Source organism: Bos taurus, chromosome 15 (assembly GCF_002263795.3).
Source record: "Bos taurus isolate L1 Dominette 01449 registration number 42190680 breed Hereford chromosome 15, ARS-UCD2.0, whole genome shotgun sequence".
Taxonomy (NCBI): domain Eukaryota; kingdom Metazoa; phylum Chordata; class Mammalia; order Artiodactyla; family Bovidae; genus Bos; species Bos taurus.
The window spans coordinates 51,706,319-51,729,742 of NC_037342.1; the positions used below are offsets into that span (position 1 = coordinate 51,706,319).

Here is a 23,424-nt window from a genome sequence, read left to right on the forward strand (position 1 = left end):
CATTTCACGCCAAAGAGTCAGGAAAATGTATGTTCACTCAAAGATTTGTACATGATTGCTCACAGCAATTTTATTCACAACAGCCAAAAACTGCCAACAGCCCAAATGTCCATCAACAGTAAATGATATACCAGTCAGAATGACCATCATCAAAAAATCTACAAATAATAAATGCTAGCAAGGGATGTGGAGAAAAGGGAACCCTCTTGCATAGTTGGTGAGAATGTGAATTGATACAGCCACCATGGAGAACAATATGGAGATTTCTTAAACAAACTAAGAATAATACCACCAGATGACACAGAGGATCCACTACTGGGCATTTACCCTGAGAAAACCACAGTTCTCAAAGATACATGTACCCCAATGTTCATAGCAGTACTATTTACAAAGGCCACTATTTACAAAGGACAAGGAAGCAACCTAAATGTCCATCAACAGATGAATAGATAAGGAAGGTGTGGTACATAATTACAATGAAATATTACTCAGCCATAAAAAGGAACAGATCTGAGTCACCTGTAGTGAGGCGGATGAACCTAGAGCCTGTTATACAGAGTGAAGTTAGTTAGAAAGAGGAAAACAAGTATATATTAACACATATATATGGAATCTAGAAAAATGGTACCGATGAACCAATTTGCAGAGCAACAACAGAGACACAGACATAAGAGAATAGACTTGTGGGCACAGTGCGGGAAGGAGAAGGTACCACTGAAACCATATATGTTACTATATGTAAAACAGATAGCCAGTGGGGAAATGCTATATGATGCAGGGAGCTCAACCCAGTGCTCTATGACAACCTAGAGGGGTGGGATGGGGTGAGAGGTGGGAGGGAGGTTCAAGAGAGCAAGGACATATGTATACCTATGGCTGATTCATGTTGATGTATGGCAGAAACCGACACAATATTGTAAATATTACAATAAAAATAAATTTTAAAAAAGTGATAAACAAAACTGTATGATATAGTCATACAAAGGAGGACTACTTAGCAACAGTTCCAGTTCAGTCACTCAGTCGTGTCTGACTCTTTGCAACCCCATGAACCGCAGCAAGCCAGGCCTCCCTGTCCATCACCAACTCCTGGAGTCTGCCCAAACCCATGTCCATTGAGTTGGTGATGCCATCCAACCATCTCATCCTCCGTTGTCCCCTTCTCCTCCTGCCCTCAATCCTTCCCAGCATTAGGGTCTTTCCAAATGAGTCAGCTCTTCGAATCAGGTGGCCAAAGTATTGGAGTTTCAGCTTCAACATCAGTCCTTCCAATGAACACCCAGGTTGGATCTCCTTGCAGTCCAAGGGACTCTCAAGAGTCTTCAACACTACAGTTTAAAAGCATCAATTCTTCGGTGCTCAGCTTTCTCTATAGTCCAACTCTCACATCCACATATGACTACTGGAAAAACCATAGCTTTGACTAGACTGACCTTTGTTGACAAATTAATGTCTCTGCTTTTTAATATGCTGTCTAGGTCGGTCATAACTTTCCTTCCAAGGAGTAAGCATCTTTTAAAAAAATTTCATGGCTGCAATCAACATCTGCAGTGATTTTGGAGCCCAGAAAAAATAAAGTCTGACACTGTTCCCAATGTTTCCCCATCTATTTGCCATGAAGTGATGGGACTGGATGCCATGATCTTCATTTTCTGAATGCTGAGCTTTAAGCCAACTTTTTCACTCTCCACTTTCACTTTCATCAAGAGGCTTTTGAGTTCCTCTTTTCTTTCTGCCATAAGGGTGGTGTCATCTGCATATCTGAGATTATTGATATTTCTCCCGGCAATCTTGATTCCAGCTTGTGTTTCTTCCAGTCCAGCGTTTCTCATGATGTACTCTGCATATAAGTTAAATAAGCAGGGTGACAATATACAGCCTTGATGTACTCCTTTTCCTATTTGGAACCAGTCTGTTGTTCCATGTCCAGTTCTAACTGTTGCTTCCTGACCTGTATACAGATTTCTCAAGAGGCAGGTCAGGTGGTCTGGTGTTCCTATCTCTTTCAGAATTTTCCACGGTTTATTGTGATCCACACAATCAAAGGCTTTGGCATAGTCAATAAGGCAGAAATAGATGTTTTTCTGGAACTCTCTTGTTTTTTTGATGATCCAGCGGATGTTGGCAATTTGATCTCTAGTTCCTCTGCCTTTTCTAAAACCAGCTTGAACATCTGGAAGTTCACGGTTCACGTATTGCTGAAGCCTGGCTTGGAGAATTTGAGCATTACTTTACTAGTGTGTGAAAAAGACAGTGAAAGTGAAATCACTCAGTCGTGTCCGACTCTTTGAGACCCCTGGACTGTAGCCCACCAGGCTCCTCCCTCCATGGGATTCTCCAGGCAAGAGTACTGGAGTGGGTTGCCATTTCCTTCTCCAGGGGATATTCCCGACCCAGGGATCAAACCCAGGTCTCCCGCATTCCAGGCAGACACTTTAACCCCTGAGCCACCAGGGAAGCCCCTGAGATGAGTGCAACTGTGTGGTAGTTTGAGCATTCTTTGGCAACAGCAACAGAAAGTAACAAATCACTGATATATGCACTAAATACATAAATATCAAATGCATTACACTACCTGAAAGAAAGCAGACACAAACATATACTCTGTATATATTTTCTAGATAAAATTCTAGAAAACACAAATTAATCTTCAGTAATTAGATTACTTGGTTCTTGGGGGCCAATGATGAACTGTAAAGAGGCATAAGGAAACTTTTGGGAGTTATGGGAATGCTCTGTATCATGACTGGGGCAACTTTTTCGAGGTGTATAAATCTGTCAGAACTTTTTACTTAAAATAAATTTCATTGTACATAAATTATGATTAAGCAAAGTTGATTTAAAAAAAAAAAGCTTTTCTTCAGAGAACTGACCTCAATTCAAGCTACACAAGACTACCATAGGACTTCCCTGGTGGTCTAGTGGTTAGAATCTGCCTGCCAATACAGAGGACATGGGTTTCATCCCTGCTCTGGAAAGATTCTACATGCTGCAGGCAACTAAGCCCGAGTGCTGCAACTACTGAAGCCCAAGCACCTGGAGCCCATGCTCCACAACAAGAGAAGCCAGTGCAATGAGAAGCCTGTGCACCACAAAGAGGCCCCCGCTCACCGCAACTAGAGAAAGCCCGAGAGCAGCAATGGAGACCCAGTGCAGCCAAAAATAAATACATAAATAAATAAATATGCTTTTTTAAAAAGACCACCGTAGATGATACTCCTTTGAATGAGCTCACAATCCAAAATTATAAAATACTTGAGGAAACAATCCATCATGAACAGAGTCATTAAAGCAAATGGCAGGATTATATCCCCAAAACTTCAAAAACAGGACACATTAAACTTATTTGAAGTTATTATAGAAGAATTGGAAACACAAGACAAAAGCAAGATACCAAGAAACAGACAGCCAGATTTGAAATGAACCACAGTGCTTGTATAAATGAAAAACTTAGCGAATGAAATAAGAATTCAAAAAATAAACTAATTCTAGCTTAAAGGAAATTATCCAGAAGTAACACAGAAAGATAGAGATGGAAATGATAAAGAATAAGAGATGTGAAGGACAGAATTAGAAGGCTCTGCTGCCGCCGCCACTAAATCACTTTAGTCATGTCTGACACTTCGAAACCCTATGGGCTGCAGCCCACCAGACTCCTCTGTCTGTGGGATTCTCCAGGCAATACTCGAGTGGGCTGCCATACCCTCCCTCCAGGGGATCTTTCCAACCCAAGGACTGAACCCCAGTCTCCTGTGTCTCCTGCACTGCAGCTGGAATCTTTACTGCTGAGCCACCAGGGAAGCCACTAGAAGGCTCAAAATAAGTTAAATACGAAATCAGGGAGAGGCACTATTTAAAGAGGCATATGCCAAAAAATGGACAACCTAAGAGAAACAAATTCCCAGAAATATACAACCTCCTAAGACTGAATCAGGAATAGAAAATATGAACAGACCAATTACCAGTAATAAAATCAAACTGGCAATTTAAAAAACTCCCAATAAACAAAAGTCCAGGACCAGACGACTTCATAGGTGAAATTCTACCAAATATTTAAAGAAGAGTTAACACGTATCCTTCTCAAATTTCTAACAAATTACAGAAAGCAATGCTTCCAAATTCACTTTCAAGGCCAGTGTCACCCAAACACCAAAATCAGACAAAGATATCACACAAAAAAAGAAAATTATAGGTCAGTATCACTTTATAGTTGTAAAAATTCTCAACAAAATATTTGCAAACCACATTCAACAACACATTAAAAAGATCATACACCATGATCACGTGGGATTTATTCTAGGGATGCAAGGATGGTTCAATATCCACAAATCAATTAATGTAAAACACAGTATTAACAAACTAAAGAATAAAAATCATCTAAATGAATGCAGAAACAAAGTTCAACATCTGTATATGATTTAAAAAAAAACATCAAAGTGAGTCCATAGGGAACATACTTCAACAAAATAAAGACCAGATATGACAAGCCCACAGCTGACAGCATCTCAATAGTAAAAAGCTGAAAGCATTTCCTCTAAGATCAAGAGCAAGACAAGGACACCCACTGTCACCACTTTTACTCAACATACTATTTGAAGTCCTAGCCACAGCAATCAGGCAAGAAAAAGAAAAACCAAATTCGGAAGGAAGAAGTAAAACTGTCACTGTTTGCAGATGACATGGTATTATTGAAAATCCTAAAGGTGCCACCAAAAAACCATTAGAACCAATTAATAAATTCAGTAAAATTGCAGAATATAAAATTAATATACAGAAATCTATTGTTTCTAGACACTAACAAAGAACTATCAGAAAGAGAAATTAAGAAAACAATTTTATTTACAACTGCATCAAAAATAATAAAATACCTAGTAGTAAATCTAAGGAGGTAAGAAGTCTGTACTAAGAAAAGACAGAGGATGAGATGGTTAGATGGCGTCACCAACTTAACAGACATGAGTTTGAGTAAGCTCCAGGAGTTGGTGATGGACAGGGAAGCCTGGAGTGCTGCAGTCCATGGGTTTGCAAAGAGTAGGATACAACTGAGCAACTGAACTTAAGATAAGACATTGGTGAAATAAATTAAAGATGTCACTAACAAATGGGAAGATACACCATGCTAATGGTTTAGAAGAATTAATACTATTAAAATGAGCATACTAGCCTAAGGCATTCTACAAATTTGATGCAATCTCTATCAAAATACCAAGGTAATTTTTCACAGAACTAAGACAAATAATGTAATTCTAAAATTTGTATGGAAACACAAGACCTTGAATAGCCAAAACAATCCTAAAGAACAAAACTGTCCTCATGCACTGTTGAGGGGAATGTATACTGGTACAGCTGCTATGGAAGTTAGTATGGAAGTTCTTCAAAAAGTTAAAAACAGAACTATTATATGATTCAGCAATTCCACTCCTGGGTGTTTATCCAAAGAAAAGGAAACTAATTAGAAAAGATATATACACCCCTATGTTCATTGCAGCATTATTGACAACAGCCAAGATATAGAAGCAACCTAAATGCACATGGGTAGATGAATGGATAAAGAAGGTGTGGCATATAATCTAATGGAATATTCAGTTCAATCGTTCAGTCGTGTCCGACTCTTTGCGACCCCATGAATTGCAGCACGCCAGGCCTCCCTGTCCATCACCAACTCCCAGAGTTCACTCAGACTCACGTCCATCGAGTCGGTGATGCCATCCAGCCATCTCATCCTCTGTTCCCCTTCTCCTTCTGCCCCCAATCCCTCCCAGCATCAGTCTTTTCCAATGAGTCAACTCTTTGCATGAGGTGGCCAAAGTACTGGAGTTTCAGCCTTAGCATCATTCCTTTCAAAGAACATCCAGGACTGATCTTTAGAATGGACTGGTTGGGTCTCCCTGCAGTCCAAGGGACTCTCAAGAGTCTTCTCCCAACACCACAGTTCAAAAGCATCAATTCTTCGGCGCTCAGCTTTCTTCACAGTCCAACTCTCACATCCATACATGACCACAGGAAAAACCATAGCCTTGACCAGACAGACCTTTGTTGGCAAAGTAATGTCTCTGCTTTTTAATATGCTGTCTAGGTTGGTCATAACTTTCCTTCCAAGGAGTAAGACAGGATGAAACCTCGCAATTTGTGACAACATGGATGGTAAGTACATGTGATAACATGTACTAGGTGAGTGAAATAAGTCACACAGAGAGAGACAAATATTGTACAATTTCACTTACACGTGGAATCTAAAAATCAAATGAAAAAAACATAATAAAACAGAAAGACTCACACATACAGAGAACAAACAGGTGGCTGCTGAGGGAGTGGGTATAATGTAGCATCTTTGTATGGTGACAGATGGAAAAACATTTTTTTTTAATAAAGAGATAATGACTGGGAATCTTTAGAAAACTGAAAGGTATGAAACCTCAGATTGAGGCATTACTATAAGCCCAAGTAGAATAAAATTAAATCCACACATGTAATGAAACTGCAAAACACAAATGACAAAAAAGAGGATCTTAAAAAGAACCAGAGAAAAAGGCAGGTTACATACAACGAAATAATAGTTAAATTGTGAACACAGTTCTCAAGAGTTAACAACAAAAAGCCATAATTTCAGTAAAATGATACTTTCAAAGTGCTGGGGGAAAAATAATTGGAAGCCTAGTACCCAGCTAAACTATCAATCAAGATTGATAAGGAAGTAAAGATATTTTCCAACAGAGTATTTACCACTAACAGACTCTCATTAAGAAAACATCTGAAGGGGGAATTCTGTGGCAGTCCAGGATTAGGACACCATACTTCCACTGCAGGGGGCATGGGTTTGATCCCTGGTGGGAGAACTAAGATCTGACATGCTGCATAATATGGTCCCCCCCAAAAAAAAAAAAAAAAAATCAGAAGTATGTATTCATCTATTTGATGAAAAAGAAGAAATAAAATGCAGGAAAGAATGATGAAAAAAACAGTAAACATATATCAGTAAAATGAAATAACCACTGAAAGCACAAAACTATGCTATTTATTAGAATTGTTCTAACATTTGGGGGTGGTCTCATTCTTGGAAAGGCTCATCTTGAGTCTGTTTAATGTACACTGTGCTGAAATAAATGGCCTCCAACATACCTACTGACCGTATGGTTTTATCAATTAGACAAAGCTGCCAAAACATTTCCTGATCAGCTCTGTTTAGCCATCTGTGGCAGGGCTTTCCCTCATCCTAACAGTTCTAGAACTCGAGTCTCAGTTCAAGGCATTCTTTCCACTCCCATATTCCACAAATTTAAAAAAAGAACATTCTAAATAGAAATGTCCCTTATATGAGCTTTTGGTTAAGATCTGCTAGTTTTGGGGAGTATAATTTTTGGCTATGGATTAGGATTCAGGCTTTATAATTAGTCATCATTTGCTTGAACTTGGGCCAAGAAAAGAGTACTTTGGCAGCTTTCACAAAGAAGTATGCGCTTCTTCCTCTGAAGGAGAAAATACCACACAGGATCAGAAAGGGAGGGAACACATTCAACCCTGCAGGCTGAAGGCTGCCTTACCTGATTTGAACATTCCCTCTAGCTTCCCATATATTCACAGCAGTCACAACACTTATACTCAAAAATGTGTACTCTCCAAGATGCTTGCAAGAAACAGCTCACCTGATTTGACCCTAATAACCACAGGAAAGTAGATAAGGCAGGTAAATTCATTGTTTACATATGAAAAAAGTGAGACTCAAAAGAAACTGACTCGTCGAAGACGACCCTCACAGCCAACACAATCCCTCCCCTTCACTTAGACCCAACCCACAAAAAACCCCTGTATAGCCAACTATGCACGAGCTATGTAACCGGGGCCAAGCTGAACATAAACCTCAGGCGGCCCATCTGTAATAAACTATAATAAAGTGTTAGGAATATTAAAAAGATGATCCATATAAAGGGTGTGGCACAGTGTCTGAAACGTAGTTGGTCCTCAGAAAATGTTTATTATTACTACTACCACTATTGTTAACAATAATAGGCGAAGACTTCCCACTACAGAAACCCTCGGCGACACTCCTTTCAGGAACTTGCATTACCCACACCCGCGTCGGCCCCCCGACACAATTCCACGGACACGCCCCCAAACACACCCTCCCCCTAAGCACGCCCCGCACCTTCCTCTCGGACAAGGCCCTTTCCTTACAAACCTTACCCTCGAAAGACTCTCCCCAGTCAGCCTCGCTTATGAAGGAGGCCTTCCGCCCGCACCCGCCTCTTCAGCACCTCTTTTAGACTCGGGCATCCCTGGAGGCGCCCCAGCCGCACGCTAGTAGCGGGCCCGCGCCGATTACCTGGCCGCGCGCTCCCGCTCCGACTCTCACTTCTCCAGGATCGCCTTCTTCTCGGGCCCGCGCTAGCGCTGTGAGCGCACAATTAGTTTAAACTATGGTCCCGCCCCCTCTCGTCGCCCTGCGATTGGCCCCTGTAGGCTGGCGTCGCACGCAAAAGCAGCCTGAAGGACCGGGGTAAAGGAAGTGTGAGGGCCACTGGAAAGGGGAAAAGGGTGCCACAACTTCCGGACCCTGGCCCGCGGCTTGAGTGCCAAGACGACTGCAAATCCCAGCACCACCCGCGGCTTTGGAGCCCTTCCCTTGAGGAACTACAGTTCCCGGTAGGCATCGCGGCAGCGCCTACGGCTCTTAGAGGGGACGTGGTGACGTAAACAGTTACCATGGAGTTGCGCTGAGTAACCTTGAGGTAGTGGACTTCGAGGCTGGAGGGGAAGCAACTGCGGGTGAGTTGGGAGGGAAAACAGGAAGCCTGCTCTAGGGTACAAGAACTCTGTGGAGAGGGGAGGGGCACACTGAAAGACTTAACAGCTTGCTTTCTTGGGAACCTGAGACCTACCCCCCCACCCCTTGCCTCTAACTCCTTTTCACAGTGAACAAGACACAAACCTTTGTGGGATAAATGGGCGAGGGGAGTGAAGGGAATTCTGAGAAACATACCCAGACAGATCCCTCCCCGCAGTACTACTGTCTCAAATCCGTGACATATCCTGGGAGATCTGAAACGCCGTCAAACGTGGGGTTGGTTTTCCTCTGGTCGACTAAGTCTTCAAAACCTGGGAGTAGGATTAGAGTAAATCATAGTCCCTAATTCTGGCGATGTAGGAAACTTTCTGGGGCTTGAACTGCCCCTTTCCTTCCATGCAGGAAGACCCCAGGGTAGGGCCTCCTTTTCAGAGAGTCAGCAGGATCTTCCCTCACATATTTATTAGGGGTTCTGTCCTTAAATTATATTTTCTCCCTACACTACTCTGTGGTCTGCTTCTCCAAGTTCTGCAGTTAAAGCTTCATTCCTTTTAACAGTATTCATGACCGGTTTTTTATATTTAGCGACTTAACTAGTGTTTTCACATCCAGTCTTCTTTTGAACTTAGTGAGTCCAGGGATATTTATTCCCATATCACAGATTGGAAAACTGAAACCTATAGAGGAGCAGTGACTTGCCGGAGGCCACACACCAAGTCAGTGACAACTAGGACTAGACCCCAGTTTGCCATCTTCCAGCCAAGTCTCTAGCTTGAGCCTACAGCCTCTCAATAAGCTTAAGGACTTTTTCAAAGTAGTTTAACTGCCCTGGGGCAAAAGACCCTTTTATAGCCTACATTGGGTTATTGACATTTCACCCTGAATGAGTTTCAGATCTTTCCTTGAAAGTTTAAATGGGGAAAGGGAACTAGAGAGACTGAAGGCAATGGAAATCAAACAGATTTAACTAAACAAGAAGTAAACAATCTAATACAGCACCTGTGTCTGGTCCTGCCATGATTAGCTAGCTTCTGGTTGACTCCTAACTGACCCTAATTGAGTCACTTACTATCTTAAAGCTCCCTCATGCTTTGTCCTAGGCTAACTTCCCACCTCACTCTCCTCTTGAATTGTCTTATCCACATCTTTGTTTACCGCCTATATGCATCAGTACACAAGTATGTATCTCCAACCCTGCCCAACCTCCTCCCCAAGCTCCAGATCTATAGAACCAATTGCATCTTTAATAGCTCCTTCATATATCTCAAAGACATACAAACATGTCTTCAGTTCAGTTCAGTTCAGTCGCTCAGTCGTGTCCGACTCTTTGTGACCCCATGAATCGCAGCATGCCAGGCCTCCCTGTCCATCACCAACTCCCGAAGTTCACCCCGACTCACGTCCATTGAGTCAGTGATGCCATCCAGCCATCTCATCCTCTGTTGTCCCCTTCTCCTCCTGCCCCCAATCCCTCCCAGCATCAGAGTCTTTTCCAATGAGTCAACTCTTCGCATGACGTGGCCAAAGTACTGGAGTTTCAGCTTTAGCATGTCTTCAGCTGAACTCATAATCTCTATGTACTCCAAGCCAGGATCTCTTCCAATGTCTCACTGTATCCACCATTACAGAAGTAAAAAAAAATGAGTTATCTTTAATACCTCTTCCATTCCCATCCATTATAAAATCTTGTCAACTTTACTTCTAAGTATCTTTTTTTCTAGTCCTAGCTCCCATCACATCCTTCCTGCCTTCCCTCCCAGCCATTTTGCATACTGCAACAAGACTAATCCTTCAAAATGCAAATCTGATATTGTTCACTTCCCCCACAACATTCCCAATTAAAAATATACCTTGGGCTTCCTACTGCTCTTAGCATTAGGCAACATCTCAACTTGGCTCCCAGAGAAGGAAATGGCAACCCACTCCATTACTCTTGCCTAGAGAATTCCATGGACAGAGGAGCCTGGTGGGCTGCTGTCCATGGTGTCGCACAGAGTCGGACACGACTGAAGCGACTTAGCAGCAGCAGCAGCAACTTGGCTCCTGCCCACCTCTCCAACCTCCAGTCTAACCATACAATTTCCTTCCCATTCTCCCTCCAGTTATATGGCCTTCTTTAAGGTCTTCAAAATTTCCAAGAAACCACTCACCACAGAGCCTTTGCACATGCTGTTATCTCTTCCTGAAATGTTCATCTTTTCCCTATGCCATACTTATTTGCATTTATCTTTCAGATTTCTTGGAGTCACTTCTTCAGGAATAGCTCCCCTGACTGAGCCCAGACCAGCTCAGAGCCCTCAATTATAGCAACTTTGTGTCCCTCTCCTTTATAGTATTATTCACTGATACAGTATTTAACATATTGTTAAGTACTTACTACTTGCCACCACTGGCTTCCGGGGTGGCTCAATAGTCAAAGAATCTGCCTGCAATGCAGGAGATGCAGGTTTGATCCTTGGGTCAGGAAGATCCCCTGGAAAAGGAAATGGCAACCCACTCCAGTATTCTTCCCTGGGAAATCCCATGGACAGAAGTGCCTAGTGGGCTACAGTCCATAGAATCACAAAGGGTCAGACATGATTAAGCAACTAAATAACTCTTGCCACCACTGTAGGGATACAGCCATGGGAAAAACATGGCTTCTGCCCCAGTGGAATTTATGTAAACACAGGTAGTTAGGAGATAATCTTAATGTTATGAGTGCTACCAGGGTAAATAAAGGGTGCATTGGGAGGCCAGAAGAAAAGTTGCACACCCAGACTTGGATATGAGGGTGGGCTTCTCAGGGGAAAAAAAGGGAAACCGGAGCTGAGTCATTAAAAGTTAGCACAGCAGAAAAGAAGAAACTGTACACCAAGCAGAGAAAGCTGGATGTGCAGAAGCCCAGAGGCAGGCACAGGAAACTTACTCTGAGTAGTTGAATTTGGCTGGACTGCGAAATTGGAGGTGAGGCTAAGAAATGGAAGTGTTTTGGGGGAGGAGGGGCAAGAACCAGGTTGAATTTGGGGCCTCCCTTTGGTACCTGGAGATGTATCTTCCCAGAATACATTAGATTATGTGGCAAACTTTTCATGACATTCTTCGATTTTTCCTTCCACCTGTAGCCCATAAATAGCTCTTACTGGGGCCAGGCTGTTGAATCTCCTATCAGATCTCTTCATCTGAATATTTCTCAAAGCTTCCTGGGCCATCATGTTGCTACTTACCTGAGAGGGAAGGGATTGCAATTGTTAGCAGTTTCCCCAAACTGAAAACAAATTTCCATCACCAACTTGGGATTGATTAAATGAAGTTAAATTAAGTAAAGCAAGTTACACACAAATTCTGTGGAAAACTGCAGCTATTAAAAAGGGTAAAATAATCTACAATAATTTGAAAAGGAAAAAAAATAGGTTTACAAAGGAATAGACAGAATGTGTTCATTTTAAAATATATTTTTGTTATGTATGTCTTATAGGAGGTTGTATTCCCAAACTGTAAATCATGAGTGTTCTTGGAGAGTGAGATGGGGAGTCACACTTTTAGTTGCTACTCTATGTACCTCTCTATGCTATTTGACTTCGTTCAGCTATCATGTTAACTTTCAAAGTTAAAAAACAGTAAATGATATTTCCAGTTGCAAAAAAAACTTCGAAACAGAGTAGGTATGCCCCTAACCCTGTCATTCATCAAGTCAATCAGTGTAGGCAAATGAGGAAGGCACTAGGGTCTGACTAGCTCTTGGTCATGAGGCTGAATAGCAGCTTTGGAGAAAGACTCCAGAAACAGCCACTGGAGTGAATAAGGCAACCTTACAGCTTGACACTTCTCCTCACATATGTCACTTCAAGGCTAACTATGTGACACCCTGAAGATATCATTCATTCATTCATTCATTTTTCTATTTATCCATTTGTCCATCAAGCCTTTAGTGAATACTCAGGCTCAGTGCTTCCCTGGTGGCTCGGAGGTTAAAGCGTTTGCCTGCAATGTGGGAAACCTGGGTTTGATCCCTGCATCGGGAAGATCCCCTGGAGAAGGAAATGGCAACCCACTCCAGTATTCTTGCCTGGAGAATCCCATGGACAGAGGAGCCTGGTGGGCTACAGTCCACAGGGTCACAAAGAGTCGCACACGACTGAGCGACTTCATTTCACTTTAGGCTCAGTTGCAGGGTAGGTGGGAAGGTGGGAAGAGAGAAAGAAGTCTGCTTTCTGTCCCTGTCCTCAAGCCTATGAGTACAGAGAGAACAACCGGTTTTATTTATTGAACCTCTGTTACAGGACATACAACAGTTTTCAAGACAGGGTTTGTCTCCATTTTACAAATGAGGAAACAGGCTGTGATGAAATTTTTTTCAAAGTACAGTGGGGGCATGTATCTGTTAGCTACTGCTACATAACAAACCATCCAAAAACATGGTGGCTCAAAACAATAAACATGTATTATTGCTCACAGGTCTCTGAGTCAGCCATGTGTTTCATCTGGTCTTGGCTGGACTCATTCATGTGTTTGCAGTCACATGTGGGTTGGGTGACTCTCCTGATCTTGACTCGGGGTGGGCTGGCTATAGGCTAGTCTAGGATGGCTTCACCTGGGATCGCTGGCTCTTTTTATCATGTATCTCACCTACTCGTGTTTCTCATATCCCTCCAGCAGGCTAGCGGTGTTCTCTTGGCACTGACAAAGAGCACGAGGGCAGGTCCTCTCTTTAAGCTTCTGTTTGCTTCATGTTTACCAGCATCCTTTTGGCCAAAGCAAGTCACATGGCTGAACCAAGCATCAGAGTGGATGGAACTATTAAAAGTCAGAGGGCTAAAGAGATGGATACAGGGGAGACCATGATAAGGTTCATCCAGAGAATTAATACAGGACACAATGATCAATTTTATTTGGAAAGAAAGTCTTTGAAGAGGGTACACTAGAGCTGAGTATTGAAATACAAGAGTATCCACTAAGTATGCAGCTGTTTCTTAGAACTGGATGCAGGCTGGTTTTCTACAACCAATAGCAACCCAGCAGGCCTTCCTGTACTCATGACAGACAGGGTTCTATTATTTGTATCTTGGCTTCATTGCTTCTGGTCAGGCATAGAACAGCAGGCACTCAACAAATGTTCGAAGAATTGAATTAAATATCTTACTATGAATGAGGTGTGGACTCAAACAGCTGAATCTTGAAGCCAATTGTTAGAAAGAGCAGTTCAGCATCAACACTCCCAAAACAGAAATCCTTGTATTTGGCAGTGTCTCAATTCTTTCCTCCCACAAACATTTCCCGAGTGTCTATAAGCCAGGTCCTGTATTAGATGATGAATAAGACCCAATACTAGTTCACAGCCTGAGCTGTTGTTTAAATGGAGAAAACTAATAACCCTTTCCAATAGGCTGATTTATCCAACTATCGGGGCTCCATTTTTTAATACTAACTCTTCCAGAAAAATGCACCAGGAGCTGGTGCTACACAAATTCAGAAGCCCTTTGGAACACCACTGAGGTTCTCTGATGGTCAAGGAGACTAATGATAAAAATCTGCCCTTAAATACTGTAAACTAAAATCCATGTCCTGTAGGGCTGAACTCTGAGGTCCCAACACAGGACTCACTTTGAGAAAATATCCAGTCTTACTCAGAGGCATCAAACTCATTGTGGGTCCTCAAGTCTAGGTGAGAACACAAGCCACCTTCCTCTATTTCTACAAAAGAATAAAGTGTTTTTTGTCATGTCTGTAGATTTGATATCCAATGATTGAGAACTCCTGACAACCCATGCCCACCAGGTCTGTCCCACACTTGACAATTCAGCTGTCAAGTGACTCAAGCCAGCATTTTCCCAAAACTCAGTTGAGAATGCTTTTTCTCCTAACCTGTAAGTGTGCTGACAGATCTCACTTTTTTATATCTATTTTATTTTTTGACTGCACTGCACGGCTTGTGGGATCTTAGTTCCCCAACCAGAGATCAAACCTGCACCTTCAGCAGTGAAACCACTGGACCACCAGGGAATTCCTGAGGCTGCTGCTTTTTTGAGAGGAAGAAATTCACTTTCCATTCCTCTAAACCTGTTCCACTCTATCCTTGCATATGTTAAGTCACCAAAAAACTAATTTACCTGGACTGTATTAAGCTTAAGTGGAATTACAAGCTACCAGGTCTGTGGTTTTTAAGAGAAATTCCATTTTAATAACATTTGTGAATTTCATTGTCTCTGCATACAAATGATTTGTTTATTTGAATCAAATGATGAGAACCATATATGCTAAATTTCCCCTTTTGCTTCAGCTTCCAGGAAATTTCGGGGATAAGCAGAGTTTTCTAATTCCCTGGTACTTCTCTCTCACTTCCTTTATTCTGGCTTCTAATCTTTCTCTTCCATGTTTTCATTTTCTGCATCCATACTGTCCAGTATGGTAGCCTGTATTCACATGCGGCTACTGAGCACTTGACAGGTAGCTTGTTCCAGCTGGGATGTGCTGTAAGTGTAAAGTATCTCAATTTTTAATATTGATTATATGTTGAATGACATTTTGGACATAGTGGGTTAAATAAAATATATTACTAAACCTAATTTCACCTGTTTCTTTTGACTTTTCTTTATACAGCTACTTGGAAAATTCAAATTATGTATGTGGGGAAAAAAGCTACACACATGGCCAGCATTTGTGACGTTCATTATATCTCTATCAGGACAGCTCTTTTCTACAAATCAGCCTTTTCCATGAGCGTGTTATTACGATAAAAATACCTCAAGTCCTTTAAGAAAACAAGTGAGGTAGTAAATGCAAAGTTGACAGTGGTGGATGGCATGAGAAGGGGAGGTTGATTGGGACACATGCTTGTCAGTCTATTTACCTTCTGTTTGTGCCACATACAAACCCCTCTGGCAAAGTGTGCCAGCTCTCCCCTCCCCAGGTGAGTGGTGGTCTCATGGCTCTGCCCAGTCTGGGAAAATTCTCAGCTTTATTTGAGCCAACAAATTGGAAAGGATCTGATAAGACAATTCACACCACATTGTAAATGACGGTAACACTGTTCACCCCTCTGGGGGTATTTCCATTTTAACAGGGAACAATCCCTGAACCCAAAGGAGTGAATCCCTAATGGTGGAGTTTCAGGCATCAGTGACAGGTGAGTGAGAGTGAGGCAGACTCTGGTTTTATGTGTATGTGTGTGTGTTTACATATGTACAACTACATTCAGGATGTAGCTGAAAGTAAGGTCTTTGGATGGAAAAATGACGGGGGCTGACAGACAAGCAGAGAAGGTAGCAAATCCCCATCTGTGTCAGGCTGCAAAGGGCTGGCAGACACCAAATTCACTACAGGCCCTCAGGGGTTTATTAAGCAACAGAATAGCCCAGCTGATGTCATCAGAGGATAGGTATCAAGATAGGTATCTGTGGTAACTACTGTGGAGTAGCAGGAAGGGTCTCAGAGTAGGATTCAGGAGACTATAATGGCAGTCCTCAGCTGACTCACTGGCTTAACTTTGGGCAAGTGCTTTCACCCTGGGGTCTCAGTTTCTTCATCTGGAAAGTAGAAGGTGTTTTAACTGTCAGTGAACTCTCAGGGATGTGAAGGTGCTTGGAGAAGTAGGAAGTGCCCTACAAATGCAAGGAATCATGATTGGGATCTTCAAGTAGAAATGCAGCCACACAAAGCTGGGGTGGAGGGCTCTGGGGAAAACCCAAAAGCCGAACACCAGTCCTTCTCTGTCCTCCCAGGCTGAACCCGGATTCCCAGGGCCCATGCTTACACCTGACAAATGATGGCCTGAGCTATGAACAAACGGAACTATATGAACACTTCGGTGCAAGAGCCCCCTCTTGACTACTCCTTCCGAAGCATCCACGTGACCCAAGGTCAGCCCCCAGAGCACAGCACTCCACTCACCATGGCAGCCCGGCTGGGTGTGGTCCCTAGGGAGAAACCAGCCCTTTATTTAAAAGCCTAAAGAGATTCTTCCCATAAGCCTATGGGATTTTTGTCGTCATTTTGGGGAGAAGTAGTGGGTAGGGAGGTGGGAGTGGAAGAATCTGACCTTTTAAAAAATCAGCACATCTGAAAGGAACCCAGGGGGCTTTTAGGGTAACTGATGTTCTTCAAAAGAATCCAGGCTACAGCAGGAAAGTCAGGTGGAAGAAAACTGGGGAGCTCGTCTATCAGCTGATAGTTTTATTCTCCATTTCTTACTTGGAGAGAAGAGACTAATAAAAGAAAAATACAGGCTGCTTCAGCATCCCAGTCAACAGGCAAAACCTTCTCTCCTATCTCAGGACACAAGCCTGTCCTGATCACCGGTAGAAACATGCACGGTCTTGTTACTAACAAACTGGAATGTTTGCAGTCAAAATAGTTATTGACAAATTTTATATTCATTCCGGTCATACCTACATTTATTCCATTATCACCCACACTTATTGCATGTTCCAGCACTGCCCACGCTCATCTTATCTTTCAGTGTGTTTGTAAGGGGGCAGTTAGTACCTCTCAGGAGGGGACAGAGGGAGGCTTCAGCAAGATCATATTCTCAAGGTAATATGCTTCCCAGGGAAGTTCTTCTGTCTTTGTTATCTGCTCTCATAAACACATCAGTACGTCTGCCCTCACAGAACAAAGGCTGGCCTATCTTAGACGCATTACCTGGTTTTGGTTGTCTCTCTTAGGTAATCAGCGGCCACCTTTAAGTTCAAGAAGCAGATGAATAGTTATCAAGGATACTGGATACTACTTGGGTTTGGGTTTAGGGTACTTATAACTTGGGTTGACATCAGTCACAACAATAACTCCTGCTTGTTCTCTCACACACCCACTGGCTGTGATCTTCCTTTCTTATGCACACCATCACTTCTGACTGATGGGAGTCTATGTTCCACAGGGTTGTAGCTGAAATAATGGCTATGCACAAGATAGCTGAGGTGACAGAGGAAGAAGGAAGTATGACTCCCACCCACCCTGGGAATTCCTAGCTCTGAGTGGGGAGATGTAGTTCTGCCCTCCACGGTCCTCAGAATGAGGAGAGAAGTTACTATGACCAAGGATAACTGCACAGCACCAAACATAATCTGTACAGATGCCCTTTCATTCAGTACTTAAATACTGAGCACCGAACTATGATTAAGCACTTCTAAATATGTGTGTCAGTCTGTACACGTATGCCAGGCATGGTGCTTCTTGCTAAGCAAGGAAGGGACAAGCAGAGAGGTACATCTAAGCCCCAAAAGGCCAGTTGCCTCAGGTTCTCCACAGCACTTGGTGTATTTACTTAGAATTGGGGTTAGAGGACAGGGTGGTTTGGGGGAACTTGGTACACAATTTCCCGAATTAATATATGGAGCACAGAATCTGAAATGACAGTGACTTTAGAAGACAAACAGCCTACCACCTCCAATGCACAGTCCTCTAACTACTCCTACAGCTTAGGGAGTCCAACGCCACATACCTCCCAACCCTTCCATTCCAGGGTGAGCAATGACATACAGAAGTTCTTCACATCAGACTAACTCCTGCCCTCTGGGGACACATGGGGAAAGTTGCACAGCAACCCTTCAGGAGATATGAAGACAGATTATGTTTTCCTCAGATCATCCTGGAGGTAGACAATCCCCAGTTCTTTGAATGTTGGCGTTTTGGTCCAGTTTCCAGCCCTATCTTGGCCTACTCTGAACAGGGCAGCTTTGACTGATCCTCGGGCAATGCAGTGCTGTGATGGAGTCTGATTCTCAGTAACCATAGCAACCTGGACTCCCTCCTCCACCTGTGATAAGAGCAACCCCAGGCAGCCTCAACTTTTAGGCAATGCCATCCCCAGGAGCTCCCCCTGAGCTAGGGATCAGCCCTATGCTTGGTGGTATTCCCAAGCCACTGCCTCATCAAACTGGAGACTAGTCCGTATGCAGGTTTATTTTGATCTTAACTTTTACTCCTCTTTCATCTCAGCGTTCGAAGTCAGGAGATGTGAGGCTACACAGGTCAGGATTAGTTTATTCATAAGCTAGGGTACTCTCCTCCAGGACAAGACCCTCCTGCCACCTCCCCCCACCCTCAGGCCCCACCTGTGGGTTGTGCTCACTCCAGGACTAATACAGAGAGCCATCTGGTGGATGCTGCCTGACCTGCAGCTGAGTTCAAGTTGGGTAGGGGTGGAAGAGAAGCGTGTCCAGTCAGAGCTGAGGGGAGATTGAAGACAAGCTGGCCAGTTCAGAAAATACTAAATAATTTCCTTTCTGGGAGGCAGCTTTAGACAAGTAACTAAAGGCATAATAGGAACAACAGGAAACATCTAATCACCTCAGCTGAGCTGATGAGTGGTTCTGGCTCTGCCACTTACAAGTCTGTAAGCTTAGGCAGAGCCCATTCTCTGCATGGACCTTATTTGTTGAAAAACAAAAAAAAAAAAAAAGAAGGGAAGGGGTCCATACAGATGGGTTCTAAGATCGCTCTTTAAAAAAAAAAAATTGCTCTATTTCCAACTCTACTCCTCAGCCAAACTTTCTGAGGGTGCTGTTTATACCACCTGTTTATATTTCCTTACCTTTCATTTGCTCCTGAACTCACTCCAATCTAGCTTGCCCCCAGGCCCTTGTCATTTCATTGAAACAGCCCTCAACAGTCACCAAGGACTTCTGAGTTGCCAAAATTACTTTTCAGTTTATTTCCCTGAAACTCCTACAGACTATGGATTCCCTGAGCATCTTTAAAACTATCCCATCCTGGTTTTCCCTGCCCTGCCCTGGTGACTCACTGACTTCTTTAAATGGAATCCCCCTCTTCCTCTCTCCTTCCCCCTCTCCTCTCACTCTGCTTGAACAATCTCATCTATTTTACTAACTTCTATACAGCCTATGCTAATGATTCTCAAGTCTGTCTCTCCTGAGCTTGACTTTCGTATCCAACTGCTTACTTGGCTGCTCCTCTTTCCTGTACTAGAGGAACCTCAGACATGCCACGGCCAAGCCTGAACTCCCACCTTCCCAACCGTGCTTCTCCTTTTCATCCCCATCACCCCATAGGACTGACATTTCCCCAAATACCAAGAAACTGAACAACACCTTGAATATTATTCTACCCTTACATCTAGTCAACCGTCAAGTCATGCTGTGTGTCCCCTTCATCCTTGCTTGGATGACTGAAAGCCAAAATGGAAGCTTCAGAGCGATCTTTCATTTCTGAAAGATGTGAATCATCTCCTTTGCTTTCAACCCCCCAGTGGCTTCCCACCTCCTACAGGATAAAGTCTAAGATGCTCAACCTGGTCTTCAAGGCTCCTCGCCTCCTCTCCCCTCCTTGCCCCCTTGCACAGCACATACGTGTGTGCCCATGCTACCCCATACCTCTGTGCCTTTGCTAGCGCTCTTCTCACCTTTTCCACTCCTTTGCCTGATTAATGTCTCCTAACCCACTGAGATATCCAGCTCAGGCTCAGCCTTCCCTGGGAAACTTGCCTGAGGTCTCAGACTGGGTTAGGAGCCCCTCGCCTGTGCTTCCACAATTTAAAGACCATTTATCATATTATATTGACTGTTTTGCTTTCATTCTGCCCACGTGACGCCTCCAAGACAAACATCTGCTTTACCCCTGCTCTATTACCATACAGAGCCTCTCGCTCATTTTGTTCACCACTGTATGTCCAGTATGATGCACATAGTTACTATTAACAGAAGAAGGGGACGGACATCCAGAGTGTGTTAACGCTGAAGTGGAACTCTATAGGGTCTGCTGGTGGCTAATCCTGGATTTTGTGCTTTAGCATCTTGGCTCAGGTCCAACATCTCTTGTTCTTGGTTTCCTCATCTATAAAATGTGCCTCCCTCCAATTCCCACACAGGGGTGGTAATGCTAATGCTAAGTCGCTTCAGTCGTGTCCGACTCTGTGCGACCCCAGAGACGGCAGCCCACCAGGCTCCCCCATCCCTGGGACTCTCCAGGCAAGAACACTGGAGTGGGTTGCCATTTCCTTCTCCAAGGGGTGGTATACAGAGAACCTAATGACAGTCGACATGAGCATGTGACCCAAACCAAGAGCCTGGGATGGGAAGTCTTTGGCCCTTAATCCAAGCTCCAACTGCTGGGGCCTGTGGGACAGTGCATGCAGTTGCACAAGACACAAGCATGGGGTTATGGCCCTGCCAGCTCCTCTAGCTACAAACCCTCCCAGCTCTGTCCCTTCCCACCCCCCAGAGCCAGAAAAGCAAAGATAACATACCCAAAGCTCACTCTGTGCCCACAGATCTGTTAAGCGAGGAGCCCCGGACAGGGCTACGACCAGTAAGGCACGCGAAGTCGGGGAAGTCAATGACCCAGTCCCTGTGGTTAAACAACAATGTCCTCACTGACTTGAGAGACTTCAACCATGCGGTTTCACAGCTCCTGGAGCATCCAGAGAACCTGGCCTGGATCGACCTGTCCTTCAATGACCTGACTTCCATTGATCCTGTGAGTCCAGTCAGGGCGGGCCCAAAGCCACCTTGTCCAGCCCCAGTCTCCCCACCTCCCACGCTGTCAAGGAAGTAGTGATGCAGCATGGTGCTGTGCAAAGCACACAGCTGTGGGCTCACACAGTTATAGGTTCAAATCTTAGATGTGACTCTTACTGACTTTGTGACCTTGGGTAAGCTCCTAACCTTTGAAAACCTCAACCTCCCTGTCTGAAAAATGGGGATAAAAAGGCCAGCATTATAAACATTTTGTGAGGATTAAACGAAAACGTATGAAAAGCAACCAGCACACACCAAGCCCTCGCGTAGGAGGCTAAAGTAAAATTGTAGCTTACTGGGCACCCACTGTGCTTTGTGCCAACTTCTTCAATAGAGGTAGTCACTAAAAGAACAGCAGTTACTTTCCATGAACTCAGGCTAAATGCGAAGGAACAAACAAGACTGGCTGGCCTCTTTTCATCCAAGTTCTATGTTAGGAAAGGCAGGAGCTATCGTATGACTTGGAAACTATTCCCCAGGTGCAGGGATCTCAATTTAACTGTTCTTTTAAAAGCTCTGATGTACCTAGCAAGGTACTGTCCCCTGTTGTGACAATCTTAGAACACTAAAGCTGGAATGGTCTTCAGTGAAGGGACAGCTAAGGCTCTGGGAGAGCACACAGGTGCCTGCCAAGTCAGTGGCAGTGGTGGGACCTAGGTCCGTACTTCCTGCCCCTTGGATTACAGTGCTGTCAGTGTGGTGCCCCTGAACCCCTTCAAAGGTAAATGAAATGCTAAAGTCAATCTCAATCCAGCATGGCTGTGAAGGTGACAGGTTGTTCCCCAAACTTCCTTTTTGGCCACCAGTCAGTCCTGAGCAGATACACGGCTTTGTCCAGTCTAGCTTCCAGTCTCCTTTCCCAACAGGTCCTGACAACTTTCTTCAACCTGAGTGTCCTCTATCTCCATGGCAACAGCATCCAGCGCCTTGGAGAAGTGAACAAGCTGGCTGCCCTCCCTCGGCTCCGGAGCCTGACCCTGCACGGGAACCCCATTGAAGAGGAGAAGGGGTATAGGTGAGTCCCCTGCCCTGGATGTGGGCTCCGGCTAGGCCCCCACGAGGGAAAGGAGAGCATGGGTTACAAACCCAACACCATCCTTCTGCTCTGCTTGGACCGGGGAAGGGAGAAGGCTTTAGGCATTTCTTGCTTGCCAGTCAGGATAAATCCAGTCTCCTCCAAACTCAAGTCCCTCCATTCCTTGCAGTCAGGGGAGACAGGAGTGACTTGTGGAGGGGGAAAGGGGTCCTCCAAGGGGCTGGCCCCCAGCCCAAGTCTTCCCCACAGGCAATATGTGCTGTGCACCCTGCCCCACATCACCACGTTCGACTTCAGTGGGGTCACCAAAGCAGACCGCACAACGGCTGAAGTGTGGAAACGCATGAACATCAAACCGAAGAAGGTCCGGATAAAGCACAATGCACTCTGAGGTTCCCAGGACCCCAGCAGTCCTAAAGGCCTGAGGGTGGTCCGTTTGGTTTGACAATAAATGATTTGAACTGTTCGGCAGATCACCTTGTCCCATGCAAAGACGCCCCCCAAATCAGGTAACCAGCATCATGTTCTGGTCTTACATCACTGAAACAAAGAGGAAATGGAAAGAAAGGTCCACTGGCCTCAGCTGATGGCATAGCCCTGGGAAATGTATCTAACCTGTCTGGGACCTTTGGCGTTCTTTAGTTCAGATATCCTGAGGTTAGAGTTGCTTCGCAGAGCATCAAGGTTCTGTAGAGATGCCCCAGAGGCCTCTGTGACAGGAGGCCAGGAAGATGGGCTGTGACCTCTGGACGCCCCACTTCAATCAGATCAGAGTAGTTCCTCACTCATGTTTTATGTGTTATGATTCTGCTTAAGATTCCACTTGATAAAAACAATCCTCTACGTGTTATGATTCTGCTTAAGATTCCACTTGATAAAAACAATCCTCTGCTTGAAACTGTGTGTCTGCTGAATCCGTTATCAGGTGCTCTTGGTCTGTGTGCAGACCTCCACCCCCTCACTGGGCTTCCTGGGAATTCCACTGAGCCTGAGGCAATGCCCACAAGGATGATGGCTGCCTCAGAGTTCAGCCTGTTCAGCTTTGATAGTGTTCCCATCGCTGGAGAAGGGACAAGCAGTCTTATCCAATCTGAGGTTAGCACGGGTCGAGTCTAAGCTAAGACCTGGGAATCTCCTGGATTCCATTTAGTGCC

The 23,424-nt window shown here is 44.2% G+C and overlaps 1 protein-coding gene across 8 annotated transcripts; it reads left to right on the forward strand.

Annotated features, from left to right (window-relative positions):
• Nucleotides 1–8,184: 8,184 nt before the first annotated feature.
• On the forward strand, nucleotides 8,185–23,168 carry LRRC51 (leucine rich repeat containing 51). Of its 8 annotated transcripts, none has more exon segments than NM_001024545.1 (6): nucleotides 8,547–8,640; nucleotides 15,825–15,887; nucleotides 16,483–16,620; nucleotides 20,988–21,193; nucleotides 22,101–22,249; nucleotides 22,520–23,165. In NM_001024545.1, coding segments are annotated over 4 exon segments (579 nt in total). In that variant the 5' UTR covers nucleotides 8,547–8,640; nucleotides 15,825–15,887; nucleotides 16,483–16,538; the 3' UTR covers nucleotides 22,662–23,165.
• The last annotated feature ends 256 nt before the right edge of the window (nucleotides 23,169–23,424 follow it).

Bases quoted from the DNA above. Each gene is read 5' to 3' on its own strand.
- LRRC51 (XM_059874692.1), top strand. From the start codon at position 16,539: ATGAACAAACGGAACTATATGAACACTTCGGTGCAAGAGCCCCCTCTT. The intron at 21,194-22,100 runs GTGAGTCCAGTC...CTTTCCCAACAG, and splicing joins ACCTGACTTCCATTGATCCT to GTCCTGACAACTTTCTTCAA. The intron at 22,250-22,519 runs GTGAGTCCCCTG...TCTTCCCCACAG, and splicing joins GAAGAGGAGAAGGGGTATAG to GCAATATGTGCTGTGCACCC.